At 54.6% G+C, this 27755-nt stretch overlaps 3 protein-coding genes across 14 annotated transcripts in view; 2 read left to right on the top strand and 1 right to left on the bottom strand.

The window, feature by feature from the left end:
* LOC131584599 (lysosomal alpha-glucosidase-like) lies at positions 1–15747 on the bottom strand. 6 transcript variants are annotated; one of them, XM_058849909.1, is made up of 21 exons: positions 15368–15747; positions 12639–12742; positions 8834–9365; positions 8484–8629; positions 7365–7530; positions 6773–6869; positions 5619–5738; positions 5238–5356; positions 5037–5168; positions 4178–4288; positions 3265–3378; positions 3020–3104; positions 2563–2680; positions 2083–2216; positions 1835–1986; positions 1560–1708; positions 1329–1470; positions 1045–1143; positions 754–918; positions 527–673; positions 1–320 (listed from the first exon to the last, which is right to left on the bottom strand). In XM_058849909.1, the coding sequence occupies exons 3-21, from the start codon at positions 9353–9355 to the stop codon at positions 258–260; spliced, it is 2781 nt and encodes a 926-aa protein (XP_058705892.1). In that variant the 5' UTR covers positions 9356–9365; positions 12639–12742; positions 15368–15747; the 3' UTR covers positions 1–257. The 6 variants fall into 6 exon arrangements, with proteins under 6 accessions (XP_058705892.1, XP_058705893.1, XP_058705888.1 ...); XM_058849910.1 differs by lacking the exon at positions 12639–12742 and adding an exon at positions 14954–15056; XM_058849905.1 differs by lacking the exon at positions 15368–15747 and adding an exon at positions 13158–13463.
* MAFK (MAF bZIP transcription factor K) overlaps positions 13574–27755 on the top strand; it is an 18248-nt gene continuing 4066 nt past the window's right edge. The window contains exons 1-3 of one of the 7 annotated variants that reach the window (XM_058849920.1): positions 13574–13720; positions 21712–21791; positions 22966–27653. In XM_058849920.1, the coding sequence (XP_058705903.1) occupies positions 21756–21791; positions 22966–23400 (471 nt within the window). In that variant the 5' untranslated portion in view covers positions 13574–13720; positions 21712–21755 and the 3' untranslated portion in view covers positions 23401–27653. Of the gene's footprint in view, positions 13721–14203; positions 14350–14623; positions 14646–14686; positions 14811–17253; positions 17626–20775; positions 20801–21711; positions 21792–22965; positions 27654–27755 lie in introns of those variants that run through there. The other 6 variants (XM_058849923.1, XM_058849919.1, XM_058849921.1 and 3 more) reach the window with 6 other exon arrangements.
* Positions 25117–27755, top strand: part of LOC131584640 (uncharacterized) — a 16197-nt gene continuing 13558 nt past the window's right edge. The window contains exons 1-2 of the mRNA XM_058849976.1: positions 25117–25134; positions 26754–26839. Of these exons, the coding sequence (XP_058705959.1) occupies positions 25117–25134; positions 26754–26839 (104 nt within the window). The remainder of the gene's footprint in view (positions 25135–26753; positions 26840–27755) is intronic.

The following is a 27755-nucleotide window of genomic DNA, read 5'->3' on the forward strand; positions in this document are numbered from 1 at the left end:
TCTCCACATGCCTTTATTGCAGCAGGAACCGCGAGTACCCACACCCCACCCACACCACCCACCCAGGTCCGTGCAGGGGGCACTCAGCAGCCAAGCCCCCATCCCACGTCTCCTGTCCCCAGCTGTGCTGGAGGGGGATGAGCAGCAGCAGGTGACAGTCCCCGATGTCCTCTCCTTGGCAGCATCCCGGCTTCAGGGGCTGGGGCATCTCCCAGGAGGGTGTCCTGGCAGGGTGAGGGTGACCCCATGGCCCCTGCTCACAGCCACTGCAGGGAGAAGCCTTGTCTGAGGCTCATGCCAAGGTCACTCACTGTGAGAACCTGTAAGGGAAGAGGAGACATTTTGGGATACAGCCTTGATAGGAGGGAAGTGGAGAATGCTTTCCCCTAAACCCTTGCTCAGCAGGAGAGCCACACCAAGTCGTCACCCCCTCTTTGGTCACATTGTGACCCTGGAGGAGGAAGGGTGGAGACCCTCAGGATGAGGACCCCCACCCAGCAAAGGGCACTCTGAAATGGGACCATACCTGGTTGTCCAGGTAAGAAAAGGTCTTCTCCTGGCCATTCAGGAGGACCTTGCTGGGCGGCTTCTGCACTCCAAAGACGCTCAGCGTGTCAATGGTGACCTTGGTGGCCTCGGTGCTAGCATGGAGGACGGTGGAGGTGAAGATGTTCTGTAGGAGAGGACAGCATGAGCTCAAGGTGACCAGATACCATGGGACCCCCCACTCCTGCCCTCCCCACCACATCCCACCTGTGTGACATTGAACACCACGTAGGAGTAGTTGCCCTTCTCGAAGGTGTCCAGGCTCTCGCCATCGTCCCAGAAAAGGTCACCCCAGGCAGTGGCATGTGAGGACAAGGCCACGATGAGACGCAGGGGGTTCCCTCGGGTCACCTCTGTGGTGGTTCCTGGTTTCTGGGGTTCAAAGACATGGGTTCTGTAGGACCATGACCACTGGGGATTGGGGTCCAGGAGCTGAGGCACTGGGGGACACACACACACTGTGGACAGCACCCAGGGAGGTGATGGGTGGGCACTCACCTGGGTGGGCAGGATGGAACCTTCCCGGATGTGCAGGTTGAGGTGCTCCAGAGGGGCCGACATCTTCAACATCTCCCCACTGCTGTTCACCGAGGAGCCCTGGGCAGGTGGTGAGAAACATGGGTGTGAGGCAGCAGGGCTCAGGCACGGGTCTGTGGAGCAGCCATCCCCAACCCTCCCTCCCTTAGGGCTCACTGGCCTCAGCCAGGGCTTCCCACCCACAGCCCCAAGAGGGTCAAGCAGGGATCACCCAGCCCTTGGCCAAATGCTGTGATGCTCCTCACCGTGTAGAAGTCATACCACGTGCCTTGGGGGACGTAACCTGTGACTGAGTCCACCCCAGGCTCCAGCACTGGTGTTACCAGCAGGCTCCGGCCCCACAGGAACTGCCTGTCCAGCTCCCACGTGGCCACATCCCAAGGGAACCTGCAGTGGGATGGAGATGCCGCTCGATCGGGCGCATCTCCGTCATTCAGCCCGAGCATGTCCCCAGCTCCTGCTGGGTGTGCCCTTACTCAAAGAACAAGGGCCGGGCGACAGTGTCCCCTTGCAGGTGGGCACGGTGGAACAGGGTGTAGAGGAAGGGCAGGAGGGAGTAGCGGGTCAGCAGCACGTCCTTCATGGCTGTCCTGGCTGCAGGGCTGAACGCTGTGGGGTCCTGGGCCTGGGGGAGACGTGGGCAGTCAGCAGCTGTCCCACCCCCAACCCCACCTCCTGTATCCCCCATTCCACATCCCAAATCCTGCATCCCACCCTTAGGATGCCTCCCACTGGGCACACTGCCCTTGACCTTCTCGTTCTGGGTGTTGTGGTTGCGAGCAAAGGGGTAGAAGGCACCGAGCTGCATCCAGCGGGTGCACAGCTCCTCCGAGGTGCTGCCAGAGAAGCCGCAGATGTCTGCCCCGACCAGTGGGATGCCGAAGAGGCTGAAGCTCAGCAGCCCTGAGAGCAGGGACAGTCAATAGGGCACAGCTTCAGAGACATCTCCAAACAAGCAGAAAGCTCTAGGAGTGCTGGCAGGGGCTCTGTGCCACCCACCTGGAATTGAGTAATACATGTCCTTCCACTGGCTCCTGTTGTCACCCAGCCAGTGCCCCGAGTACCGGGCCTGGCTGGGGAAGGTGGAGCGGGAGATGACAAAGGGACGCTTCCCCCGGATCTTGATCAAGGCGCTGGAAAACAACAGGAGAGCGGGGGGAAGAAGGTAAGGGCAGCCCACCAGGTGTTTTCCTTATCCCACAACAGTTGAGGGAAAATTCCACCCCTGGCAGAGGGGTGGAGAGTCAGTTTGAGCAGTATGGCAAAAGCTTCTAGCAGGACCAGTCTCATTCACCCATTCCTCCCAGAGCAGCGTCGATTCCAGTCTTCTCCCAGGTTATTCCCATCCCAGAGGCTATGAGCAGTCAGAGGTTCTCCCCTTCAGATTACACTCAAATCCCCATCCGTTTCCTACTCAGCTCTGAGAAGGATTTTGTCCCAACCATCCCCAGGCTGTCAGGAGGCAGGATGCTCAGGTACCTTGCTGTGGCTTTGGCTTCCATCAGCCCATAGAGGTTGTGGAGGTTGTAGTGCACCGAGACTTTCTGCTTTGCCGAGGCACACACCGTCTTTGCAGAGAGGGAATCGCCCAGCACAGCTGCCAGGAGGGAGAGCCCAGTTGGAGCCGGTGGTGGTGAGGTGCAGGGGATAAGGACTCCTCACACTCACTGGCTCTGGGTCAGCCCTCCCACAGCCAGCTGGCACTGCCAACCCAGCACAAAAAGCTCACGCAGATGGCCCCATCCTGCACCCTGACATGGCCCTAACAAGTGTGCTTCGCTTAGATATGGATACTGGCACATGAAGGTAGGGATGGAGGAATTCAGGTAAAAGAGACACAATGTCTCTTAGAAATGGTTTTCCTCTAACCCCACTCAGTTGGCAGCAATCTGAAATTGCACAATCTACCTGAGATGTATCTCATCTCCCTGCTTACCTGGAGTGTAGGGTGGGCTGTCGAACTCTCCTGGGGGGCAGCCATCTTCAGACCCATCCATGAAGTTGGATGGCTCATTCATGTCCTAAGCCAAGAAAATAGTGCAGCAATTTCAGCTGTGTGGTTTATTTTGATTAGTGGTAGACCTGGAAAAGCTGCATTTGAGGGAGAGTCCTGCCAGGACACACACTGGGCATGAGCTGAGCTGCTGGCAGGGATCAAGCCTTGGACAAGGAAGGACTTACGATCCAGAGGCCGTCAAAGGGCACGTGGGCATAGAAGTGCTGCAGGTTCTCCAGCCACCACTGGTGTGTGTCTGGGTTGGAGAAGTCTGCGAAGGCAGTGAAACCAGGCCAGACCTGTGGGGACACCACAAATCCATGGGTTCAGCAAGCAGGTGATTTGTGGGGAGCCACCATGGGGAACAGAGTACCACAGAACAGCAGGGATTTCAACACGGGGTGAAACAGGCAATGAGATAAAGATAAACCCAGACAATGCTTCAAGTCCTGGGTGCTACACACACACAGCATCACTCCCACCTCCATGGTACCGGGAGTACTGGGTGCTGAGGAGTCCCCACAGTCCGTGGGCAGTGGCAGCTGATGGAGCAGCTGCTCTGCCCCCACTTGCACAAGGCCTGATACCACCTCACCAGGAGTATGTCAGGGAAAAGCCATAACTTCTCTGTGCTTTGCCTCATTCCAAGAGTTTTAGCCGATTTGTTTTTCCCCATATTTTCAGGCTACATTAAAAGCTCTCTCCTTGGAGACGGCGAGAGAGAGCAGGTGGGAGAAAACAGCCAGAGGGGTCACAGTGAGAGGGAACAGCTGCAGAGCAGGTCTGGAGGCACACTGTCCATCACAGACAACCTCCCCTCACCCCAGAAACAGGAAGGGAGGGAAATCAGATGATCAGCCTGAGGCAGCACTGCTGACTCTGTAAAGCTCATATGACTTCCACAGGCTCCTCTGCTGAACTCCCAGCTCTGGTGAAGACACCAGGAGGTGACAGATGAGGAGGACAAGGGCTGAGCCAGGCTCTGGCAATTATCCCAGAGAAGTTCCTTGGCCACTTGGCTTTCCCTCTATTGTGATGAAATTCCAGCCCTGGTATTGCACAACCCACTGGGCTGGGATTTCCCCTGGAGCTCCTCACCTGTCCGATGAGTGGCTGCCCTTGTGTGGTGTTGAGGAACAAGCCCCGTTTCAAACCTTCATCATAAGGCCAGTAGGAGCCATGAGGGCTGGTGCTGCTGATGCCAGGATCCTGGGGATGGAGCAGGGGGTTAGTGCCATTCCAGACAGACCACAGCTCCTTCCCCAGCCAGACCGGTGTGATTCACAGAAGAGAATCCAGACAGGGTCAGCCAGAGCCCACACAGAGTGGCTGTTTCCCCCCAAGGGGAAGAGAAACTTGCCTCAACACTTCCAGGCATGTTTTCTAAAATGCCACTTCTGCAAGTCCCCAGGACCCGTTACAGCATTTTGGGGAGGGGGGGGACAAATACAAGAAATCTTGCTCTTATGCAAGAAATGTCAGGTCATGGACAGGCTTGGGCTACTACAGAGTTCAATGAGGAGGAAATCCAACTTTCCCCTGCAAGGATCTGCTGATCCCTGCTGCCTCCAGCAAGCAGAACCCAGGGAAGAAGGGACATCACAGCCAGGTCACAAGTTCCCATCACTTGTGGGGATGTGAGGGCACCTGAGCTGAGCACCCACAAGTAAAACTGCCTGACCCACAGTTCCTCCATTCCTTCTCTCACAGGGGTCAGGGCCATGCTTGTATCCACAGAAAAACAGGAGCACAGCACAAGAACCTGGCTGTGTTTCTGAGGTCCCTGCTTTAGGGGATTTCCAACCACAGTTTACAGCTGCCTGACCAGCACTGGGAACTGGCCTCCTAAAAAAACCCCCAGGGCCAAGGATGACCAGCTGGGACCAGGAGCATCTATTATACCCTTGTCTGACATCCCTGCAGCAAATACAGCACAGTGGGAGAAGAGGGGCAATACCAAGATCATAACGTAGTGCTGCCCGTGTTTGTGTAAGTCTTCCACCAGGGAGGGGAGGGAAGCAAACTTCTGGGAATCCAAGGTGAAGTCCCGGTACCCATCCATGTAATCAATGTCATTCCACTGCGCATCCTGCGGAAAAGAGGCTCAGGAATGGGTGATGGAGACTGGACCCCCTGCCCCACAGGCCCAGGGGATTACCTGGGGGATCTGGTAGTTCCTCATGGCTCTCACGGTCTGCCATGTCTCATTGCTGGATCCGTAGCCCCAGCGGCAGAGGTGGAAGCCAAGAGCCCAGATGGGCGGCATGGCTGGGAAACCTGCAGTGGGACAGTGGGAGCATGGATGGGGTTTCCCAAGATGACAGCAGCATCTCAAAAGGATGGGAAGGTAAGGGGAGAAGGAGGATAAAAGGTGATCACTGCCCACAGTGTGCTGGAAGTGCTGGGGATGGGATGGCTGGGGCATGCTGATCCCTCCCCAGCTGAGAGGGTTGGGGGTGGTGGTGAAGCTGGGGTGAGACAGGGAGGTGGGCCTGAAGAAGGTGCCTGCAGATAGCTGTGTTGGGGTGTGGACACTTACCTATCACCTGCTGGTACTGCTGGATGACCATGCTGGGATCAGGCCCCAGGAAGATGTAAAAATCCAGCACCCCTCCAATGGTCCTCCAGGTCAGGCCTGGAGCAGGCTGCAGAGCCACCTCTTTGAGTGGTATGGTAGAAGGGGAAAGAGGAGAGAAAAAGGTAGTGACAATTGGGAAGCAACCTCCAGACCTTAGTCCCTATGATGGGGCCCAGGCAGCTCCACAGGCAACACTCAGGGGAATAGAGAAATCCCTGCCTTGCATTCAACAGATGCTAAATGGGTGTCTGGAAGCTTAAATCATCACAGCCCAGAGAGATCATGGGTTTATGCTATCTTGAAAAATCTGCTCTTTAAGCTCAAATCTGTGCCAGCTTCCACTGCTGAACCAAGACTAAGCACTTAAGTGCAGTGCTTTCCTTCACGTCCTTCCCTGAAATCCCCTCCTAAGTGAATTGAGAGCTACTTGTACAAGCAAGCACGTGGGAGCCAGGCCTTTCCTGGGAAGGGCTCTTCACATGGAAGAGCCTTTACACCTCAGCTGAGGTGGCTGCATCTCAGAGGAGCTCCTCCTCAGCATCATCACGGCAACAGAGCTGAGCACAGCTGGAGCTTCCAGAGCCTCGGTGTGAGCAGCATCATCCCAGCTGGCTGCAAGAGGCAGCTGCTGGGAGGAACGGGTGGTCCTGGTGCCGCCCCTGACACGGCAGGAGCCCGTGGGAGCTGCTGTTATCAGCTGGCACACACGGGCAGATCCCATGGCCACAGCTGGCGCAGCACGGCTGGGGAGAGCGCGGGTGACAGATGGCATCCCCGGCTGTGCCCCAGCCGTGCCCCGCTGCCGGGCCTGGGGGCAAGGACACTTTGGTGGAGGGGGAATGGGCACGGACCTGCATGCAAGGGACTTGCTTTCCTGATGGCAACTCGTCAGCTGGACGTGTGGTTAAACTGCTCGGCAGTTGCTAAAGAGCCTCGGCGTAGCCAGGAAACAGATGGCTGCGCCCAATAACGGAGCCATCAAACCACATCTTTGCCTTTTATGGCTTCCTCTCACTCCAAGTTCCCAAACTGGCCACTCTGGCAGCTCCCATCTGTCCCAATCTGCCAGGTCTTCCACCATGGACAAGCCAGCCTGGGGTTCCCTGGACACCTACCCATGGCATTGCTGTTGAGAAGGAAAACACCGTGAGCATTTCCGCCCTCCTCCATCAGCAGGTAGAAGGGGTGGGCGCCATACAGGTTGAAAGATTCCTGCAAGGAGAGGTGCTCGGTAAGACAGCAAAGAGAGCAAAGCACAAGAGCCCCATGTCAGTGCAGGTGAATAAACCCTGAGTTGCATATGCTGCCACCACCTAACCAGGCATCTGTCACTCCTCTGGAGAGTAAGGCAAGGAATGAGGATAGGTTTGGAGCTTAAGGCCAGGGTAGGCTGCTTCTTCCTCCAGCTCAGGGGCTGCTACTGAGCTGGGCTGGATGAAGGGGAAACCTCCTGCCTCACCACAACACATTGCACGAGGAGCAGGGTGGAGTGGAAACACCCAGTGCCCTTGGAGTGCCAAGAGCATTTTGCAATTGCTCTGAAATCCTCCCCGGCACATACCTGCACATATCAGCCTCAACCATCCTCAGCCTCTCCCAGTGCTGCTGCCCACCCCTGCCATGCTTTCCCAGGGTTTTTCCAAAGCACAGGAGAGTGGCACTGCTGCCCTCACCCCCTGCACCCCTACAGGGAGAGGTCAGATGTACCGTGGGAGAGACGTCACGGGCCCACAGTGTGAGGGTGTTCCACTCCAGGCTGTGCACGAGGCTGCCACGGTGCTCCCCCAGCCCATAGAGGAACTTGGATGGGAGTGATGTGGATATCTGGAGAAACTGGTCAGCAAAGATCAAGGGGGCCACAGTGGTGTTTAGCCTGCCAGGGTGACACCAAGAAAGAGAGAGGGTCAAGAGAGGGTTCTGTGACTCATTAGGATGCATTTGCCCATCAGTAACTGATCTCTTCCCTCTCAAAGCATCTCCAGAGGCACTCTAGCAGCACATCCCACCCTGCATCCAGCCCAAACACCTTGGCCCAGGAGCAAATTCAGGTCTGGCTGGACACAATCAGAAGCCAGCCTGACCCAGCAGAACACAGCCTTTCTTTTGACACCAGAAGTTTCCACCCAGGTTATTATTAACCACTGAGGTGATATGGCCATGGGGTTTCTCAGCCTGCTGTCATTGATAAGCAGCTCCTAAGTACCGGTTAGGCCACAGCCACCAGCAAATGGGAAGGAGGAGGAAAGAATGGGATCCCAAAACACCCTGACCAGACATTGTCCAGCTGTTGGTGCTCACCACCAACTTAGTGTGGGCAAAGCTGTGGAGGTGACAGAAGGTGTACACAAAGTCATCTCCAGTCCTTTTCCACAAAAAGCCTGAGGCTGTGGGTGTCCCTATAGCTTAGACAGCCAAGGAAACCCAAAAGCAGGTAGAGGGCAAAGCCACAACTGTTCCTTGGCATTTTTCCCGAGCCACCAGATCATTTATTGGTGATGTGCTGGGATCAACACAATGTTTGGATTCTGTATGGCCCTGGGAGGAATCAGAGCACTGGGAAATTTTTGGAGTGAATCTGATCCCACACAGCTCTGCCATGGCCAGAGCAAGCATGTGGCCAGTCCCTGGGGCCAGGAAGCCACCTGCTGCCACATCCCTATGTGAGCAATGCTCAAAAGATGCAAGACAAAGAATAATAATTGGCTGGAGATCTCACAGCATGTGTTTTTCCTGATGAAAACCCTCTGGGAAGCATGCTGGAGTCTGCCTAGGGTGGGATAAGCTTCTCTCCGCCTGCCACAGTGTGAGCATAGGATGGGTTCTTACAGCACTGTCCCTGTTGCTTTGCGCTGCAGCAGCACCCCAAAGGGGTCCCAGGAGAAGTTCAGACTGTAGATGGGGTTTTCTGCCCTCTTCATCACCCGGGGAACATCAAAGGGAACCTCATAGCGTGGGTTGGCTGCATCTGTTATCTGCAGAAGGGAGAAACAGTGCTTTAAAGACAGCAAAGCAAGAGGGCAAAGGGCTGGAGATGCTCACTGGCCCCACACAGCCATGACTGGAGAACAGCAGATTCCAGACTTGGTCCAAGCAAGGGATGGTCACTTAGGGGATGGCAGGTGCAAGGGTCAGGAGCACAGTCAGAGGCTCTTGAGGGCAGCCAGCAGGAGGCTCACCTTGATGTGCAGCCGTGTGTCTGCCTCAAACTCCACATCCAGCCTCAGCTTCTCGATGTCCTGAGGGTAATAGGCCTTCTCCCTTCGCACCAGCAACCCCACCATGCCCAGCGCTGTCTCGTTGAGGCTCTCCAGGGTGTAGCTGGGGAAGTCAGGGGGATAGAAGCACCAGGGCACTCCCTGCTTGCCTTGTGCCGGTGGGGGACTCTGGATGAAGCAGCACCCTCGGCTTTCACAGAGCTCCTGGGTCACCACCACGTGCCGCTCTGGGTAGCAGTCAAAGCGATGGCTCTCAGGTACCAGGAGACATTTGGGGGGTGGTGTGGGTCCGAGCCAGCCCCCCGATACTTGCCGCAGCACCCAGACAGTGATGGTGCTCAGCAGGACAGCAGCCACCAGCAGCCCACTGCCCACCCACCATGGGGCCAGCTTCCCATGGCCGGAGGGCACCGCAGCAGCCCCTTCTTCTTCCACCCGGCATGCTGCTGGCTGTGTTGTTGTCAGCTTCTGGTATGACTTCATTGTCCTGGTGCTGGATGGAAAGGGAGATGGTGGCAGAGAGGGGGAGAGCTTGACCAGGCCTCAAGGACAGCTTTCCCCTCTCCTGATGCCTGTGGCTTGGACAGAGCCTGCCTGCCTCAGCACCCTGCAGCATCACATCCACACCTTCAGCCAAGATGCACCTGGCAAACTCGGCAAAGGAAATCTTTGCCAAGGTCAGGCAGGTGGTCCTGACTCTGCCAAGTGCAGGGAGACACTGACACCTGACTGTCCACCGATCCCAAGGGACAAAGCACCATTTGCTTTTGGGAGGTGGCAGAGTGGGCTCTCAAAGAGTTTTTCCCAGGTCTGAATTAACAGGCTGCAGTGTTTCTGGAAGGTGCAAGCAAAACCGAGCTTGCTCTTCCTGTGGGAACAGAGCTGTGATGCTGAGAGCTGCAGCTTTGAGATGTGGAGCATTCTCTGCTCTGAGCATTCTTCTGCTCTGAGCATCCTCTTCGAGCATCCTCAGTCATCAGCGTCCAAAGCCCTGACTCAGAGGTTTTAGACCCGAGGAGGGCTGGGCAAGGGATGGCTGGGAATATGCCATTAGTCTTTGCTTTACACTGATAAAAGCTGATTCTGACAACCTCTCAGACACACACCTCCCGTACTCTAAGCGAAGGAGACCCCCATGCTCCTGTTAAGTTTACAGGGACCAATCTCAGCATCTTAAAAAAGAGACACAACTTTCTTGTCTCCGTCTCTTCACTCTCACCCAGACCCTGCTCCCCCCACCCTGCTCCGTGCAAAGGCTCAGAAAACGGCTCCATCCCCCTCAAAGCAGGTTCATTTCCCGGCAGCGCTCCCCCAGCTCGGGCCGCCACGACGGCTGCACCCGCCGGGGCCTGGCCGCGAAGCTCCCCGAGCGGCAGCGCCTCCGCCTTGTGCAAGCGCCCGCCGCTTCCCCGGGCGCGGGCGGCTCCGGGCTGCCGGAGCCCCGGCACCTCCGCACGCCACCGGCACACGCAGCCGGGGCCGGCAGCGGGGAGCGGCGGAGGGGACACACAGCCGGGGCGTCCCCGGGGGAGCGGCGCGACCCGGGAGCCCCTGCCCGCCTGCGGGCCCCGCTCCGGCCGTGCCGGCGCTTACATACACGTGTCTCCTCTTGACATTGTGGCTGCGGGCAGCGGGCAGCGGGCAGCGGGCAGCGGGCAGAGCTCCCGGCGCTGCAGCTCCGCCGGCTCCGCCGTAAACACCCGATGAGCTGCTCGGCCGGCTCCTACCGCGCCTCTCTAGTAGCAGCGCATCCCCACACGCCCCTCCTCCGCTCGCTCCCCCGCGTTGTGTGCTTTTTTTGATTTTATTTTTAATATTTTTGTCTAGGCTCGGTGCAGTTCAAGAGAGGAGAGTATGGGAGATCAGCGTTTTTTAAGGTTTTTTTTCCCCTGCCGATGCACGCAGGATGTCCAAACCCAGAGAACGAACGCCTCTGTGCCCGCTTGTAGGGTGAGAGGACTTTGTCCCTGCTCAGTGGCTTCAGGGACTCGTGATGCTGGGTGTGTTTTGAGCACACAGCACGTGGGCCAGACTCACAAAACCCCACACCGCCCTTTTTCCATCCAAGTTTTCACTAGAGGTCCTGTCTCCCGTGCATTCTTCATCAGCTTAACAAGTGTGTACTGCACAGGCTTCCCTGCTTTTCAAGGGACTGGAGAGCTGCTCCTTGTTTACTATTAAAGGCCACTGCAGTCTAAAGTTCAGCAGCGAATGAAAACAGACCTTTGGAGCAGAGGTACTTTCCCCAGGGAATAAAAATGAAAAGCAATCTGTTGTGAGCAGGGTAATTCACCCAGAAACAGAATTTCAGGTGACACAGCCGCTCCCCTCCTGCCACACGAGATCTATCAAACCCCATTTGCAAAAACGGGGAAATACTTCAATTCTGGTGAGCCCCATGTGTGGGGCTGTCACCACAGAGGGTGAGAGCCCCATCCAGGATGGAGCCAGCCCATCCCTCCGGCCCTTGAGGACCACCATCTCGTGGATGTCTCAGGGATAAACCCTGGCTGATTTAGGATGGCTCTGGCCACTCTTGGTTATCACAACTCAGAGAGAGCACAGGCACACGTGGCTGTGCTGGGGACATCAGTGGCCCCAAAGGCTCCCACAAACAGCATCCGTCTCCTTGCTTGTCCTGGCTCTCTAAGCCACTAGAACCTTTCCAGATGGAAAGGAGATCTGGAGACAAACCTTAGAGGCATCAGTGGCCACCACAGTGATGGCTGAAATCTGCCCTCTAACCCTTAGCTCACCCTGTCCCAGCTTCCAGTGCAGGATTTCAACCAGTGTCAGCAAATCTGGGAGAGCTGGAGGCCAAAGCTGTTGCAGCTACGCTGGGCAGCAGCTTCATGCCACCACCTGGGAGGTTTAGCCAACCTCAATAGCTCTGTTCCAATGATAAATAGGGATTTCTTAACATCAGGGAGGAGTATTCATCTAAACCTTGCTCTGGCTGCCCAGATCCATGGGGCTGTGCCAGATATGAGGCTCCCTGTGTTTTGCAGCTCGTGTTGTTCAAATGGAGCAGGGAAAGATGGGATCTTACTCACAGCCTCAGTTATGGACCTTAGAGCTGCTCCAATATTTGGCCCCAAGGCTAGAAAGCACAAATTGTGCGGGGCTAACTTTATTATGGACACAAAGAAATCAAAACGAACCCAGTTGAGGTGGAGGCAGTTTGGTTTAGTCAACTGCCTCTGTTGTTACATTTTTTGATACATTATCATCATTGTTGGATGCCCCCAGGGTCTGAAATGCTGCTCACACCTTTAGGGTCAGGGTGCTGTGTTTAGCATGAGGAAAGTGCAAAGATTGGGTTGAGGATCCAGCCCTGGGCAGGATTTGGTCCTGCTGCAATGCTCAGGGGCTTGCAGGACAGGCAGTGCTGGGCAAAGGCTGGTCCACAGCTAGTGGAGGATGACAAGGCTGGTCAGTGGCCACCTCAAGGAGCCCAGGGAAAAAGTGAGTCCTCCCAAGATCACTGGGATGCCCAGGACATGTTTCCCCACCATCATTTGTCCTGCAACAAGGCCAAGTGCTGGTGCTGCACCAGGGTAATGCCTGGTATCAATCCAGGCTGGGAGATGAACGGATCAGGAGCAGCCCTTCCATGACTTGGGGGTGCTGGTAGATGAGAGGCTGGAAATGAGGCAACAAAGCACTTGCAGCCTAGAAAGCCAACCTGGGGTGCACCAAAAACAGAGGGACCAGCAGGTCAAGGGAAGTGATTCTATCCCTGTGCCCTGTTCTGATGAGACCCTACCTGCAGTGCTGTGTCAGCTCTGGGGTCCTCAGCACAGGAAGGACATGGAGCTGTTGGAGTCTAGAGGAGGCCACCAAATCGATTAGAGGAATGAAGCACCTCCCCTATGAGGAAAGGAGGAGAGAACAGGGATTGCTCAACCTGGATGTGAGAAGGCTTCAGGGAGATCTTACTGTCATCTTTCCCTGTCAGAAGGGAGCCTGCAAGAAACCTAAAGAGAGACTTTTGACTGGGGCATCCTGGGACAGGACAAGGGGTAATGGCTTTAAACTGACAAAGAGCAGGCTTAGATTAGATGTCAGGAAGAAACCTTTTCCATGAGGGGGGTGAGGCACTGGCACAGGTTACACAGAGAAGTTACGAATGCCACATCCCTGGAGGCGTTCAAGGCCAGTCTAGATGGGGTTTAGAACATCCTCGTCTGGTGGAAGGTGTCCCTGCCCATCGCAGAGGGTTTGAAACGCGATGAGCTTTAAGGTCCCTCCCTAACCAACCATTCTATGTTTCTATAAAACGCACCCGTGTGTGAGCGCGCAAGACCCCCGGCCACGCTGCACCCCTTCCTCCGGGACCGATCCGGGCGGTAGGGAGCTGCCGGAGAGGGGTGAGCCTCGCAACGGGGCGGGGGCACGGGGCGTGGTACAGAGGAGACGGGGATGAGGATGAAGGGGTCACAAAAGAGAAACGAGGATCAGCGCGAGGACGGGGACGAAGATGAAGGAGGGATGAGGATGAGGATGCGGGCGAGGATGAAGGGGGGGCGACTACGTGCCGGCAGCGGCGCCCCGCCCGTCCCGCGCCCTTCCCCATGAATGAAGCGCGCGGGCGGTCCCGGCGGTGACGCGGCGGGCGGGGCGGGCCGGGCGGTGACGCGCGCGGTGACGCGCCATGCCGGAAGCGGCGGGGGCGCTGGTTGGTCGGCGGCGCGGCGGGGGGGAGGCGGCCGCCCCGCGCTTGTTGTTGTCCGCGGGACTCGCTGGCAGGGAGGGAGGAGGGAGCCGCGCAGCGCCCCCGCCGCCGCCCCCGCGCCCCCGCCGCCCCCGCCGCCGCCCCCGCCACGGGGCGCTCCCGCCGGCACGCAGGTGAGGAGCCGCCCGGGCGCGGCGCGGAGGGGGCGGGGGCGGGGGGGTGGGTCGGAGCCGGGAAGGGGGGGTGGCCGCGCGTTGCCGCTCGATGGCGGGGGAAGGGGCGGCTCGGCCCGGGTCGGGCCCGGGTCCGGCTCGGTCCGGTCGGGTCCGGTCGGGCGCGGGCGGGCGGGGCGGTGGAGGTAAAAGTGCTGAGTCACCACCGCGCCGGGCACGTGGTGCCGCCGCCCCTCGCACCGGGCCGGGCCGGGCCGGGCGCGCACGTGGGCCCCGGCGGGGGGCGAGGGGCGGGCGGCGGCGGCCCCGCCGCTGGGGAGCGGGAGGGGGCTCGGGAAGCGCCGCCCGCCCCCGCCGAGCGGCCCCCGAAGCCCCCGCGGGGCGGGGGCGCGGCGGCCCCGCCGTCACATCTTCCCTGTCACCTCGCACCGGTGCGGAGCCGGCACCGCTCAACCCCCGTGGGACGGGGCTGGCGGCACCCCCGCACCCTCGGGGACGTGACATAATGCCGGGGGTCCCCTGGGTGTTTGCCGGGGCGATGCTTTCTCTGTCTCTTGTTGTTATTTTTCTTTCCCCCCGAGGATGAGCGCGCTGCCTGCCTCTGCCTTTGAATGGCTCTTAAAATACATGTGAGGAAACCTGTTGTGACGCCGCGCGCTCCGCCGACTAAAAATAGCAGCTTTTGTAGTACGGAGGGAGCCGGGGCGCAGCCGGGGCCGGGCAGCGTGGCCGCGGCGGTGGCCGGGCGTGGTGGCGGCTTCGTGATCCGCTGTCCGCCCCGGGTTATCGGGCAGGAGCAGCCGCCACCGGGAAACGCCAGGCGGGCGCGTCGCTGCCCGCCGGATGGGCTGGGGGTCAGGGCCGCGGCGGGTGGGGGGCTTATCTCTGCTGAGCACAGCTGCTGGTTGGGTCGAAAGAGGGAGAGGTGCGTGGTTGTGTTCGGGCTGGTCCCGGAGCCTGTGGGGAGGGAGGGATGCGTGTGCATGGGGCCGCCCTGGAAACGGGGTGCTCCGCGTTCGCCCGGGGACTGGCGGTGGGAGGAGAGGGGACGGTGACATTCCGGGAGCGGGCACTGCCGCGTGACTGTCTGGTGGGTGCGGGACGCTTTGGGGATTTAATCAGAAGTGAGGAGGTGGGTGGGGGGAACCTCTTCAGCCTCCCCGTGACGGCAGCGGCATAAGGTGGGGAAACATCCAGGCCACGAGCGACGGGAACTGAGATCTCCAAACTCACAGTGTGTCAGGGTCTGCTTCCTTCCTCCTCCTCCTCTTCCTCGGGCTGAGAGCCCGCTCCCCTCCCTCGTGGGTTCCTCCGTGGAGGATTTATTTTACAGATTCTGCTGAAAGCAGGCCATGAGGTCTCAAATTAGGAACGAGCCCCCTTTGGGCAAAGTTGTTACAGAAAAGGGAAAGGCCTCCATTTTCGCTTTCACCTGGCCGCCCCCTCCTTTGCCAGCGTGCCTAAAGCTGAGCTAGGGCTGCGGAAGGTGGAGGGAGCCAGTGAGAGCAAAGTGTTTCCCTGAAAAGCTGCACGCCTTTTTCTTGCACTTTCAGTTTTTGTAAGCCCTGTGGCGGACGCAGCCCAGCGCCCCAGCCCAGCGCGTCGCGCCGTGCCTGCTCTCGGGGTTTTAGCAGCGAATGAGTTTACCTGCTGGTATTTTCTCACTGATGAAAGGAGCGTACGTCCCTCCGCTTTTTCCCCCCTCTCCTTCCGTGTGTGTCCGCGGTGCTGCCTGCGGAGAACCCTTCCTCGAGCCTTCCTCGTGCAGTCACTTCCTCGGGCTGACGGACGCTGTTGCTGCCCAATGGCAGCGCGCAGGGCCCCGCGGGCAGCTCCGCTCCCGCCCGCCGGGGCTGCCGGAGCCCGGGCTGCCGGCGAACAGCCCCGGGCCGCCTGCCGCAAGGTTGGGCACACGGTGACTCTCGCCGTCAGGACACCCTGCCCGCTTCCACGGGCTCTGAGCTTGACAGGGCTTTGAGCCCTGTTAAATCTTCCCGGTTTGTATTATGCCCGGTTCTTGCCTTGCTTCACAACTGTTTCTGAACCATAGGCAGAAATTTGTTGGCTTTTTTTTTTTTTTTTTTCTTCTTCTTCCCTGCTTGCCTGTCAAGGACAGCGTGCTTTGTCATGTTTTATGTCATTTCTGCGCCGTCGCCCTTCTCAGCAATCTGTTGCGGCATGGAGTTCAGTACTGCTGTGTGCCTCCTGAAAGGGAAAAATACAGATCAGCTTGATACCCTCTGATTTCCATCAGCATTGGAAGATGATTAATGGCATGGAATGTGCTGCAGGACTTGGTATTGAAAATCTCTAGCTGTGTGAGATGTTTGGGAAGCGAAGAAAGGACAGCTGGGAGCGCTGGCCCCTGCAGCAGTCGGGGTTTGTGGGATAAGCTAGCTTGCTGATCATTTTTGTAAACATCCAGCTGTGAAATACTTGAGTGGTGCTAGCACTTTCAATTATCAGGAAGTTTCAGGCTCAGCACCCTGTAGAGATGAACAGGCAGTTTCCACTTCTGTCTCAGCTATTGTTTGAAGCTATCTTCAAACTTGGGCAGAGAGTCTTCCAAGCATGAAGCAAGCACAAGTGATGCAGTGCTCTGTGACCATCAGCACAAGGGCTGGGGGAAGGCAGTAATGAGAGCAATTACCCTGGCACTGCGCTCCCGAGTGGAGGGACAGGCTGCATAGTGGATTCCACTGCTTTGCAGTATTGCAGGACGCCAAATAGCGATGCCACAATGTTCCATTATTAGCAGTTAGTGAAGATCTCTGACTTGATGGCTGGCACTTGGGGTCAGGAGAAGCAAAGTTAGGAATCCCAATCCCAGCTCTGCCCCAGGGTCCGGCTGTGCGTCCGAGCAAGTTATTTGTTACTTGGTGGCTCAGCTTGTCCAGCTGGGAAGCTGCATCTCTGGGCTGGTGATGCTGAGGTGTAATTCCAGTATGTCTCTGTCACCGCGTTTTACAAGCACGTGATGGAAAAAGTGCTGTAAGCTTGTCAGTACCAGGGCTGGCTGTCACATACCTTTCCCCTTCAGCCTCCTCCATGAAGTTTCAGAGGTGACACACAGGCATACCCGCCTGGTACTCCATATCCCTGCTCCCTAACCACAGGCTCTCTGCAGCTTCTGACTAGGTTGTTTACCAAACCACTGAAGACTGTCTGATCCGTGTCCAGGCTTCCCCAGAGAGCGCCTCAGAGAGCTGTGTCCTGGCAGCTCTCAAATGTGCTCTGAAGGTTCCTGAATCTCCTCTTTGCTGCTGTATGCTGGTTCCGATCCATAAGGGAAATGGAAAGCTGGCCAGCTGGGCGAGGGCTGCGTGGAGCTCCTCTAGAACAGTAAACAGTGACTCACCCCCTCCTTGTGTCTTCTCTCTCTTCATGTCAAATATATTGCCTCGCATATGCTTCTCTACTCTCTGATTCACACCACCAGCCCATCCCTCCCCGCTCTCATTACAAATGAGTGACAAGTGTCAGTCTGCCTTACAGGATGTGTGAAGCTTGTCAGAGCAGGAGAACGGCTTTTTGAATGATGGGGAGAGGGATGGTGCTCTGCCTACCATGCTGCAATGTGCTGGAAATCCGTGTCGTGCCTCCGAGCGGCAGAGGCACGGCGATGAGGATTTAAGCATCTGTAGTTGCCTTCACCTGTCAGCTCAGATGTTACCCGTGGTAGGCACATCCGTTTGGCTGGCGCTCTGGAGCTGGGAACAACTTGCGGATAAACGAGAAATTTAAACAGCTGCCTAGGAATTAAATGGCTGCGTTCGGGAATGAGTAGAGTATTCCCTGCGTAGCTGTCGGTGCCGAATTGAGACGTGATGGCACAGATCCCTGTTGCCGCTTGAACCTTGCACTGTTTTTCTGCCCTCGGGAAGTCGTCGCTGGCCTGGTGGAAGGTGAGGGTTGCATGTTTTCAGTTTGCTGTATGTGTGTGAGGATGGAAGCTAAATACCAGCAGAACTGTCTGCCAGGCACTCATGTTGTGGCCAGGGTTGTCTTTCAGCGTACAAAGAGTTTCAAAATTCAAGTTCATCTGCAGTTGTCGGATGTCGGCGGTGATTTTATAGTAATTCCTTAATGTGTAATGCGCTTGGAAAGCCCTGTAGCGTGGAAAGTCTGAAATCTCACTCTGGCATGTTTTCTTTATTAATTGCAAGCCTTGTGTGGAAAGCTCTGTCCTACCTCTGCCTGAGTCAGGCTTTCTGCTGCCTTTCCCTTTCAAAGCGAGGGAACTGGGATCTCTAGATGCTCTCAGCTGAGACTGCCAGGCTTAGGAAGTCAGCTGGAGACTTCCAGGTTTTTGGGAGGATGCTGCAGGATGCATAGGAGCTGTCTGAGAGAGGGAGAGGGCGTTGGCAAGGCTGTCAATGGGTAACTTTATTGCAGAATTACAAGGGCTCTTTATGTAACCCACAGTCAAAACACTTGCTGTAAATATGAGCGTGGAGCTGCTCTGGAAAAGCTTTTTCCCCTCACAGTTGGTGTAATACTACTTGCTGCTTTATTGATGTGGCGTTCGAAGTGTGTCGTACTGCTTACAGAGCAGGGATGTAGTGTGGTCCTCGTTCCAAAAAGCTGAGCTCCTAATTTTAGATGTGATGCAGCAAATGCAATTAAGGAAAGAAGGGCAGGAGTAGGGTAAAGACTAAAAGGGTTCTAATAATCAAATCGCAGGCGGGGTCCCAGAAGATCCCTGTGCAGCATGTTTAGGGAACGCTGCTGGGTATGGCTTGTTTGAAGAGTGGTTTATGATTTCATTGCAGGGTTTTGCTTTGTAAGTTTGGGAGATGACATGCTGATTTTTAGTGTCTTCTTGCTGGTAGCTGTAGTCCTAAATAATCCTGATGGGAAGGATTTGGTAGATGAGGCCCAAGGCCCAGGAGGACTGCTGGTGAGAATTGCAAGAGTTGTTGTATCAGTTTCAAGTGAAGCCCGGACCACACCTGTGCCTTCACCTAATGCAGAGATAAGACTCTCCCTGGCACTCGTATCTAAGTGTGAGACTTGAGCCTGTTTGAGTGTTTCTACTTACTCTGTGAAATCTTCTTGCCCTTTGGGTTAGGCCAGCCCACAGTCTCCCACCCTTGTTTCAAGAGGGTCTGGCATCACAATTCCTGATGGTGCCTTGAACCTCCTCATTAATCTGTGTCAGCAGCAGCTCTGGCCCATGGCCCCTGGCACAGTAGGGTGGATCCCAGCCTATCTCTGAGTGATGCTGGCCCATCCAGGGTGCTTTGGTGTGTGTGGGGAGACAGGTGTGCAGCAGAATATGCTGAGCCTGTGCTGTCCGCTGAGGAATGTGCAGGGTAAAGAGCTGTTGCTTTGGTGACATGGAGCAACAGGTGACGAGAAGGGTTTCATCACTCAGATCTGGAGCATTGCTCGGGGTGGCAGGTGAGCCCTCACGCTGACCCCCACTGGAGGCAACCTCACCCCTCGGCTCTTGTTTTCCATGATACTTTACATTTCTTTCCATCTCCGCGCAGCCAAGTGGCCGCGTTCAGTTTTTCCATCGGCTGGCGCAGAAAACGCTTTGAAGACGCGCTGGGTGAGGATCAAAAGGCTTTTTGTGCACTTGGTGGGTGTGACGGGGCTGTCGTTGGCCTCCCCCTCCTTTTTGCCTTTCCTTTTCCGGCGTTCGCAGCGCGGCGAGCGGCCAGCGCGCCCAGCGCGCCCCTTCCCTTGTAGGGACGGGGGCGGCGAGGGAGGGGGGATGCCGCCGAGGGAAGGAAGAGTTTCTGATGCTGTGGGAATGTGAGCTCTCAAACTCTGTAAACAGCTGGTGACTCACTGCATAACTATGGCACCAACTGCCTGCGGCCCGGTTGCGCCTCTGCAGGGAGGGGGCTGCCGGCCCTTTCCTCTACGCACTGGCAGCGCCTCTGCGCTCCTCAACTCCGAGACCTGTTGGCCAGGACAAGGAGCTTTTTCCTTCCCCCCAGCTGCCCCTGCCTGCGTCTGCACCTCTGTCCGGGAGGTAGGGGTGGGCAGCGAATGCCTGGTGCGGAGGGGAAGCGATGGACGGTGAAAGGGCAGTGCTGGGGTCTGAAGAGGTGCCCGTGCTCGCAGGAGATCGCGCTCTGGAGAGCAGCAGACAGAGGTTGGGCACATCCCCGTCTGTCGGAGGCAGCTGAGCGGGGCTGGGACTTGTCCCCCCATGCCCTGCCCACTCCTGCTGTCCTGGCGAGACAAGGGGCTGTGGCTGGAGGTGTGCCCGGGGTGGGGCTCAGTGCTGGAGGAGAGCAGGGAAGGACTCGGTGATGCTCTAGAAAATGCAGCGCACACCAGTTGCTGTAAGTGGTCCATTCATCACGGAGCATCTTGGCTTGTGTGCTGTGCGGCTGTCCTTGTCCCTCCTCCAGACATGGAGAGCTGTGCTGTCTCGGGCTTAAAAATAGAGGAGGCGCCTAAATACACTCCCTAATATCTAGGATAGTATCTTGCAGCTCTGCAATTACAGGATTATTTTTTTTCTCCTCCTGTTCTTCATCTTGATTTTTATGTAAGTCGTGTGATGATGAGGTGCCTTGACTGATAAAATTCAAGTGACAGCAGCACGGGCTGAGCCAGCACCTTCACCCACCCAGCTCCCACTGGTCCCCACACCCCACCTCTGCACCCCCCCAAATCCCTCCACCCCTGTTTGCAGATATGAATGAGTTTGTTTACTCTCCGACGACCTCGTGATGTCTTTGCACAGACATGACCTGAAGTCATTATTGCTTTTGGGCTTCTCTGTTTCCATGGTGACTGTCTCCGGGTTGGCTACTTTCCCAAGGTCACCATGGCAACTATCAGAAGGGAATCATGCTTGGGATGCTTTGGCTGGATTTTTCATGAATGATTAGGATGTGTGACACGATGCAGACGTGGAAATGGGGAGGGTTTGGGCTGGGCTGGAGAAGGTGGGGGGAGAGAGGACTCCCGCCAGACAGGCAGCGCTCTGCGGTGCCGCGGGTGTGCAGCCCTCGAAGCCGCCCTGTGTCGGGGGCACCGGCGCCTCACCCCTCCCCGCTGGGGAGCCATAGCAGAGGCTGTGATGGTGGCACGGCTGCCGGTGCCTCTCCCAGGGTAGGTACCATGGGACCGTCGCGCTGCCGTCACCACGGGGTGACGGGGATGGGTGGAGGTGCGGGCAGGTGCATTTTCTGCCAGGCGCTGGCTAAGGTGAGAGCGAAGGGCAGTGTCGCGGCAGGGGACGGGCTGGCTGTCGATGGACATGACTCCACCTCACTAGAAATAGCAAGAAGGTCTGCTCTCGCAGTCTGGGGCTGCAAGATTAGGAAGCAAGTCTTGGTGTGTTGGGAGAGGTGAACTCCTTCCTGGCTTTGTTGTTGGGGGCTTTTGTTTCTGTTGTTTGGGTTTTCTGGTAGCGTCTCCTTTGGGTGGGGACAGCGCTGGAAGCAGGTTACAAACCAGGCAGCTTCTCTCTGGCTTGCTGGCTCAATTTCGAGCCCGGCTAATAATCATCAAAATGAGAATGAAGGGAGTTGTTGTCTTGTGGCTTTTCAGTGCCTTTTATGAGCAGAGGTAACTCTTAATTCAGTCCCTAATAGGCCATTTGGAGCGTCTGGGATGCCTCCAGAGGGAGGTGAGCCAGTGACAGGGCCTTGGAGGCTATGCTCCATTCTCCCCTTGGGAAGGGGTGGCACAAGGCAAGGTGGTGTGTGATGCTTAGTGTGACTCTTGTTTACAGATGAACGTGGGTGTCCTTCTTTGCTCCCTGCCCTATCTTCTGTGCTAGATCTTAGCGTGGTTAACAGCAAAATATGAGATCTTGGTGTTAAAAAGCAAAGCACTTGTCAACACAAATTTCTCTTTGTCTTATCTGAATAGGGTAAATGATACCTGAATCCATCCCAGTTCAAACAACTGTATTCGTATTTCTTTTAATGGTGGTTGATTTGGGGTTTGGGCTGTGTGCTGGGTATCTTCTTCCTGCCCTCTGAGATTAACCTGGAAACCTTGTTTTGTTTTTCCAGTTGCAATTTCTGAGCAGTTTTGTCCGGAAGACTGTGCTCAGGTTATGACGACTAATCCCAAACCGAACAAGGCATTAAAGGTAGGGAAGAAGCTGAGTGGGTGGTGCTGGGTGGCTGGGGAGGCTGTTGCAGAGCTGTGCAATGTTGGTCATACGTGACTGTTCTTTTTCATTCCGAGAGACTCGTAGAAATGGGTGCTGATAAAATTTCCCACTGTCTACAGCAAAGGTTAGGGTAGAAGAATACTGGCATTACCCAGAAAGAGGCCTGAAGTCTCTGGGGTGGCATGGAGGCTGGCATATCCCAGCAGCTATCCAAGAGACTTCTGACTGTAGGAGGTATTGGCAGCATCCTGAAACCAGTGCTCCCAGTCTTGGCAATGAAGTACTTTTACTCTCAGGATGGGGAGGCACTGGGGAAGGAGCTTTTTCAGCTGGTGTCTCCCAGATCCATGAGACAGTAAATGCCTTGGATGTACCAGCTGGTGGTCTGTGCCTGGGCTGTTCATGCATTGCTGAAATTTCTTTCTAGTGTTTTGGCTCTTCATTCCATATGTCCTGCAGTCGCTGAAAAGACAAAAGGATGGTGTCTTTAAAGTTCGGTGGTCAGTGATATTGAAGGTCTTTTTCAGCCTAAACAATTCTGTGACTCTGAAAATAATGGTGGTGGCAAATGTGCTTGGAAAGGAAAGGGCAAGGCCTTGGTGTTTTCTCATGTAACTTCAGTTACTACATACTGTGCCCCAGCAAAACCAAATCAGGCAGTCCTTGAAGCTAAGCATGGTTGGTTTTCTTCAATGAAAAACCACAAAATTCTGAATTAAGCCCTGCACAGAAGCAGCTATTCTGCTTTAGAGATGCTGCACTGGTGTCCCAGTGTAATGCTAGGAAAAGGTGTCATCTTTAACATTCATTATGAATTCCAGGTCCTGACAAAGGACTTCACAAAAAAAGGCTTCAGCTGACTCTACATTTATCCCCTTGAAAATCTTGCTGTTGGGTTCTCATTGGGTATGCAAAGCTCACTGCTTTCCCTGACCTAAGAGGGTGACCCAAACCCAGACAACTACAGTGCTCAGATCTCTGCCATGTTTAACCCAGACGTTTTAGTGGAGCTTGTGCTCTCCACAGCACATCAGGGGTGTTTTCCAGGTAGGGATGTCACGTTGCTGAGGGGTGGCCTTTTCTCCTTCTGCTGCCCAGAGCATCTGCTCACCTCGGGTTGCTGCTACCCCTGTGCTGTTGGTATTTGCAGGTAAAGGAGGAGTCAGGAGAGAATGCCCCAGTGCTGAGTGATGATGAACTCGTGTCAATGTCCGTACGGGAGCTGAACCAGCACCTGAGGGGTCTCACCAAGGAGGAGGTCATCCGTCTGAAGCAGCGGAGGCGCACGCTGAAGAACCGGGGCTACGCTGCCAGCTGCCGCATCAAGCGTGTGACTCAGAAAGAGGAGCTCGAGAGGCAGCGGGTTGAGCTGCAGCAAGAGGTGGAGAAGCTGGCCAGAGAAAACAGCAGCATGAAGCTAGAGCTGGATGCCTTGCGCTCCAAGTACGAAGCACTCCAGACCTTCGCTCGTACTGTGGCGCGAGGGCCTATTACCCCGACCAAAGTTGCCACCACCAGTGTCATCACCATCGTGAAATCAGCCGAAATCTCATCCAGTTCTGTGCCGTTTTCAGCAGCCTCCTAGTGCCCTCGGTGGGGGGAACTAGCAGCCTTTCAGAGGGGAGGGGATAAGGCTCTTATGCATTGTTCCGGAGTCCTTGGTCACGTCAAGAATTGGCATTTTAAGAAGTCTCTTCCAAAAGTGCAAAAAACAGAAGAAAATAAAAAAAGAAAAGAGAAAAACAAACAAACCCAAAGGGTTCCTGCAAAGGGAACTTAACTGGCTGCTTCTGTCTGGACTCAGTGGCTCCATCAACCTCTCATGTCCAGGATTTGAGCTCTGTACGCAGTACAAATTGCAAGATCTGCTTCCTCCTTCCCTCTGCCTCCACAAACCCCTCTCAGCTGTGGGCAGCTTTCCAGCTGGGAGAAGATACCTGAGGAGCCTCCAGAGTCTTCGTGAATGATGCTCAAGAGCCAGGAAACATACGGACCGTAGAAATCATCATGTGAGATGAATGTATGGGAAAAAGAGTTTCCTTTAGTGGCCTCCTACTCCTTGTAAGAAGGGTCTCCCCTACCTCCCCCACTTCCATCTGATATTGTGAGGGCAGGAACAGGCTTTTTGGGTTTGATTTAATCCTTCTAAGAGTGGATGGGAGTGGGAGGATGATGGAGATAAATGCTTGGGTCTGACCACACCCATTAAGAATAACCTTTTGTTTTCAATCCATGCTGTTAAAATATGGAAAAATATATATTTTACATATTTTAATATGCCCCATTACCTGTGTGGCCTGTAAAAAAACTACATTGCAGCCTCCTTTATTCCAAGCCCAAGTTTCCTGATAGCTCCTTCCCAAAGGTGTGCCTGTGAATTTGGTATATTTATGCAGTTTATTTCTTCCAAATGATCCGCAGTCTTGAAGTAGCAGCTTTTTTTTCCTGGGTTACCTGAAGCTGAAGGGAGGGAGGCACAGTAAATGCTGTGAAGAGCAGTGTGATGGGGAGGAGAAGGGGAGATGAGGAGGAAAAATGCTGCACATATTACTGGTGGAGGCGGAATTGGCTGTGAGAGAAGGTGGGACAGTTCTGCTGGGATCAGCACTACGAGAAGGGGTTTTGCAGAGTGTTTTGGAAGGATGTTTTTAAAGCACTGAAGTGTAACTAGAGGGCAATAGCATTCAGCTAGGAGGAGAGAAGTTTAGAGTCTCCTCTTTGACAAAAGCATAGGTATGTTAGCAATGAGCATCCTTAGCTGGAGAGCTGTGCTCACCAGTCCTTGGTGATCAGAGAAGGGCTATGGGGAGGTCAGATGGGTGCTTGGAAGAGTCTTTCCCTCTCCGTAGCACATCAGATGCTGAATTTGGGATCCAAAGAGTACAGTGAACAACCCTCAGTGTTCAGACAACCTGTGTGAATGTGACCCTGAAACTTGATGCTTTCTCTTGCTAGTGGGTGAGTTATCCCGAGAGGCACACAGAGGGCAGGATGGAAAATCAATGTGTGTGGAGGGGACAGGAGAATTGGGATCGAGAAGTTGTTTGTTTGGCTCTGAGCAGTGGTTCAGGAGAGGGATTTCTGGCTTGGCAGCGGGCAGGATTTGGGAAGCTGAAAAAGAGACATTGTGCTGTCGCACAGCAGTGATGAAATGATGAATGTTTCCAGGTCACTGTAAAAAAAAAAAAAATAGCTATGTTGGTGTTTGTGTGTTTTGTTGTTGTTTTTTTTTCTTCTTGAAGTAGGAAAAAAAAGGGACTGTGTGTTTTGTAGGGCAGGTCAGAGACTTGTGGAATGGACGATGCCTGTTGTCATGCAGGTGAGAAGAGAATGAGATTGTTGAGGCTTAAGTTGAGGAGAAGAGCTTAGAGGATTTGGGCTCCAGAACAGAAAACAAAGATCACGGAGAATTCATAAGTGGTTTTGACTGAAAGAGAATAATCAAGTGCTACCGTTGTTGGAAAGAGGACAGTGAACTGGCATTTGACACCCAGTATAATTTGTTGTTTGAGGCTTTGTCTCGCCTTGAATGGCAGTAAGTTGGTAGAAACTTAGTGAAGCCCTACTTGTCTTTGGAAGAAGTTGTTAGCTTGCTTTTTCTTTTTTTTTTTCACCTTGTCATCGGAGTCTCTGGATTTCCCAAGAGGATCCTTTGTGAAATAGGTTAATGAAAAGAGAAACCTCAGACTTGGTTCTCATTCAGTCCCCAACATCGACATCCGTGACCTTACTGAGCCAGAAAGGGTGTCAGTGAAATGCTTCCTGAAGGCTCGTTCCCCCTGCCAGATCCACGTGTTTTGGAAGGGAGCAGGGAGTTTCCTTCAAGTGATTTTCCAACAAGTAGAGTTTGGATGACACTTAGTGTTACCTCATTTCTCCTCCATTCCCTCCCTATCTCCAAACAGGCAGATCGATGTCCTGTGTATCAGTACCAGTTATTGACTCCCACAGCAGAAGCTGAGGAAGAGAAAGATGTTATGGTCATTTCCTGGTCCTCTCATGTTCTCCAGCTCACAGACATTGGACACTTTCCCAGACCTTACAGGTGCCTCCAAAAACAGGCAAAATGGAGACTCCTGGCACTGTTGGGGCTTTAAATGAAAACTTTAATGAAAAAGGCCAGTTGACTTGAAAATGCCCAAATGCTTCCAGTCTTTAAAACAGCTCCAGAGCTCCGTAACATTCCTGGCTAGATAGGAACACCCTCTGGCTGCCCTTGACACCCCTCCGGGGAAATCAGACCTGTCTCACTGAAGGGGACGGAGGTCGAACTTTGTTCCTGGGGTCTTCTTGCTGTTGGAATGAGTTGAGAAACATATCTTTATGTGGCACTTCCCTTGTGGCCAAGTATTTCTTTTTTTTCCAGTTCTTGGAAGGGTGCCAAAGGCTTGTCCAAGTGATTGCTAGTTTAGTGCTGGTAGGCACTTAAATCTCTGGTCACTCGATAAAGAACAAGAGGCCTGGGTGTTGTTAAAGCTGTTGATACCATAGCCATGGTAGGTAATCCATATTGGATATCCATAAGGACCACGTGGAAATATTTAAAGAGAGAGAAATATATATATAAATATATAATTATATACATTTTATCGTACAGATTTTTCGTAAAAAAGAAAAAAAATAATTTTTTTTCCAAGTTTGATACTGTAAATCTTTATTAAAAGAAATTGCCAGTCCAGGGCTCCCTGGGTGGTGACCTGGAGGGGAATGAAATGTCCTGGCTAAACTTCCACAGAGGGATCAGAATTGCAAGGTAACGTGGAGGGAGGAATGACCCGAAAGCTGTTGATCATGTTGGAGACCCAGCTCCTCCACCCTCCTCCCTGGAGGGCCCTCCAGCTTGGGGTTGTCGCGTTGCATTCCTCTGGGGTTCGGTTTGTTTCTGTTGTGTTTTATTGTTTTGTTTTGTTTTTTTTCTCTCCGTCCTGCACTTGCCAGCCTGACACCCAGGGCGAGCGCGGCGTGGGGAGCGGGCGGCGAGGGACGCGTCCCCGCAGCCGCGCCGCCCGCGCATCTCTGCTGCAGTACTTTGGATGCCGGGGCTCCCTTCTCTGCCCCTCTTAGTTTGTCCCCCTGACCCTGCTGAGGAGGAGCGGGGGCTCTGATTTTTGGGTGCTGGGATCCTCTCCCCTGGGCCTGGCCTTTCTTTGGTTGCTCCCCATCCACAGTGAGACGTGGGAACCGAGGGCTGGGTGGGAGGCAGGAGAAGAAAGCGTCACGCAGGGACCGGGAAGGGACACCTCTGTTCTCGTAGACGTGTTTGCTGTGCTCTCTGTCGGGAGTGGGGAACCTTGCCCTCCAGGGCAGCTCCAGATCCCTTTGAAACAAGGCAGCGTCTCTGCTCCTGCCCAACTCTAGCGTCTGCCGGGAGGAGACCGCAAAGTGCAGAGACCTGGGTGCCACGGCAGCTCCGGGACGGTGGGGAGGGACGAGGCGAGCTGTGCCATGGGATGGCTCAGACCCGGGGAGGAGGAGAAGGTGGCAGTTTTTTCTCTCTCGAATCATTTAAACTTCATTGTCATGATTGTTTTTATTTAAAAAAAAAAAAAAAGAAAAAAGAAAAAAAGGAAAAAACAAAAAGGAAAAAAAAAAGAAACAAAACAAAACCGAAAAACTTTTGTAATGTGGATTTGTTTTCCTTCGTCTGTATTTCAGTCTGCTGGGGTGTTTCTGTAGATGGTGGATACTTGCTTTCATTTTTTTAATGATAGAAGTCTTCTGTTTTAAGTTGTTTTTTATCACCAGCTCATTCTATCCTCTGTGGTTACTCAGTAATTTCATTTCAATATTTATTTTTGTGCTGCTTTTTTATTATAAAATAAATTATTGATATACCAAGCAATGTGGATTCCTGTTTGTAAGGCGAATAGCCCTGTGTATGTGTCCATTACTTCTCTTGACAGCCACAACGTAATTTATTGCTGTAAATTTAGCTGCAGT

Source organism: Poecile atricapillus, chromosome 14, assembly GCF_030490865.1.
Source record: "Poecile atricapillus isolate bPoeAtr1 chromosome 14, bPoeAtr1.hap1, whole genome shotgun sequence".
In the NCBI taxonomy this organism is placed as follows: Eukaryota; Metazoa; Chordata; class Aves; order Passeriformes; family Paridae; genus Poecile; species Poecile atricapillus.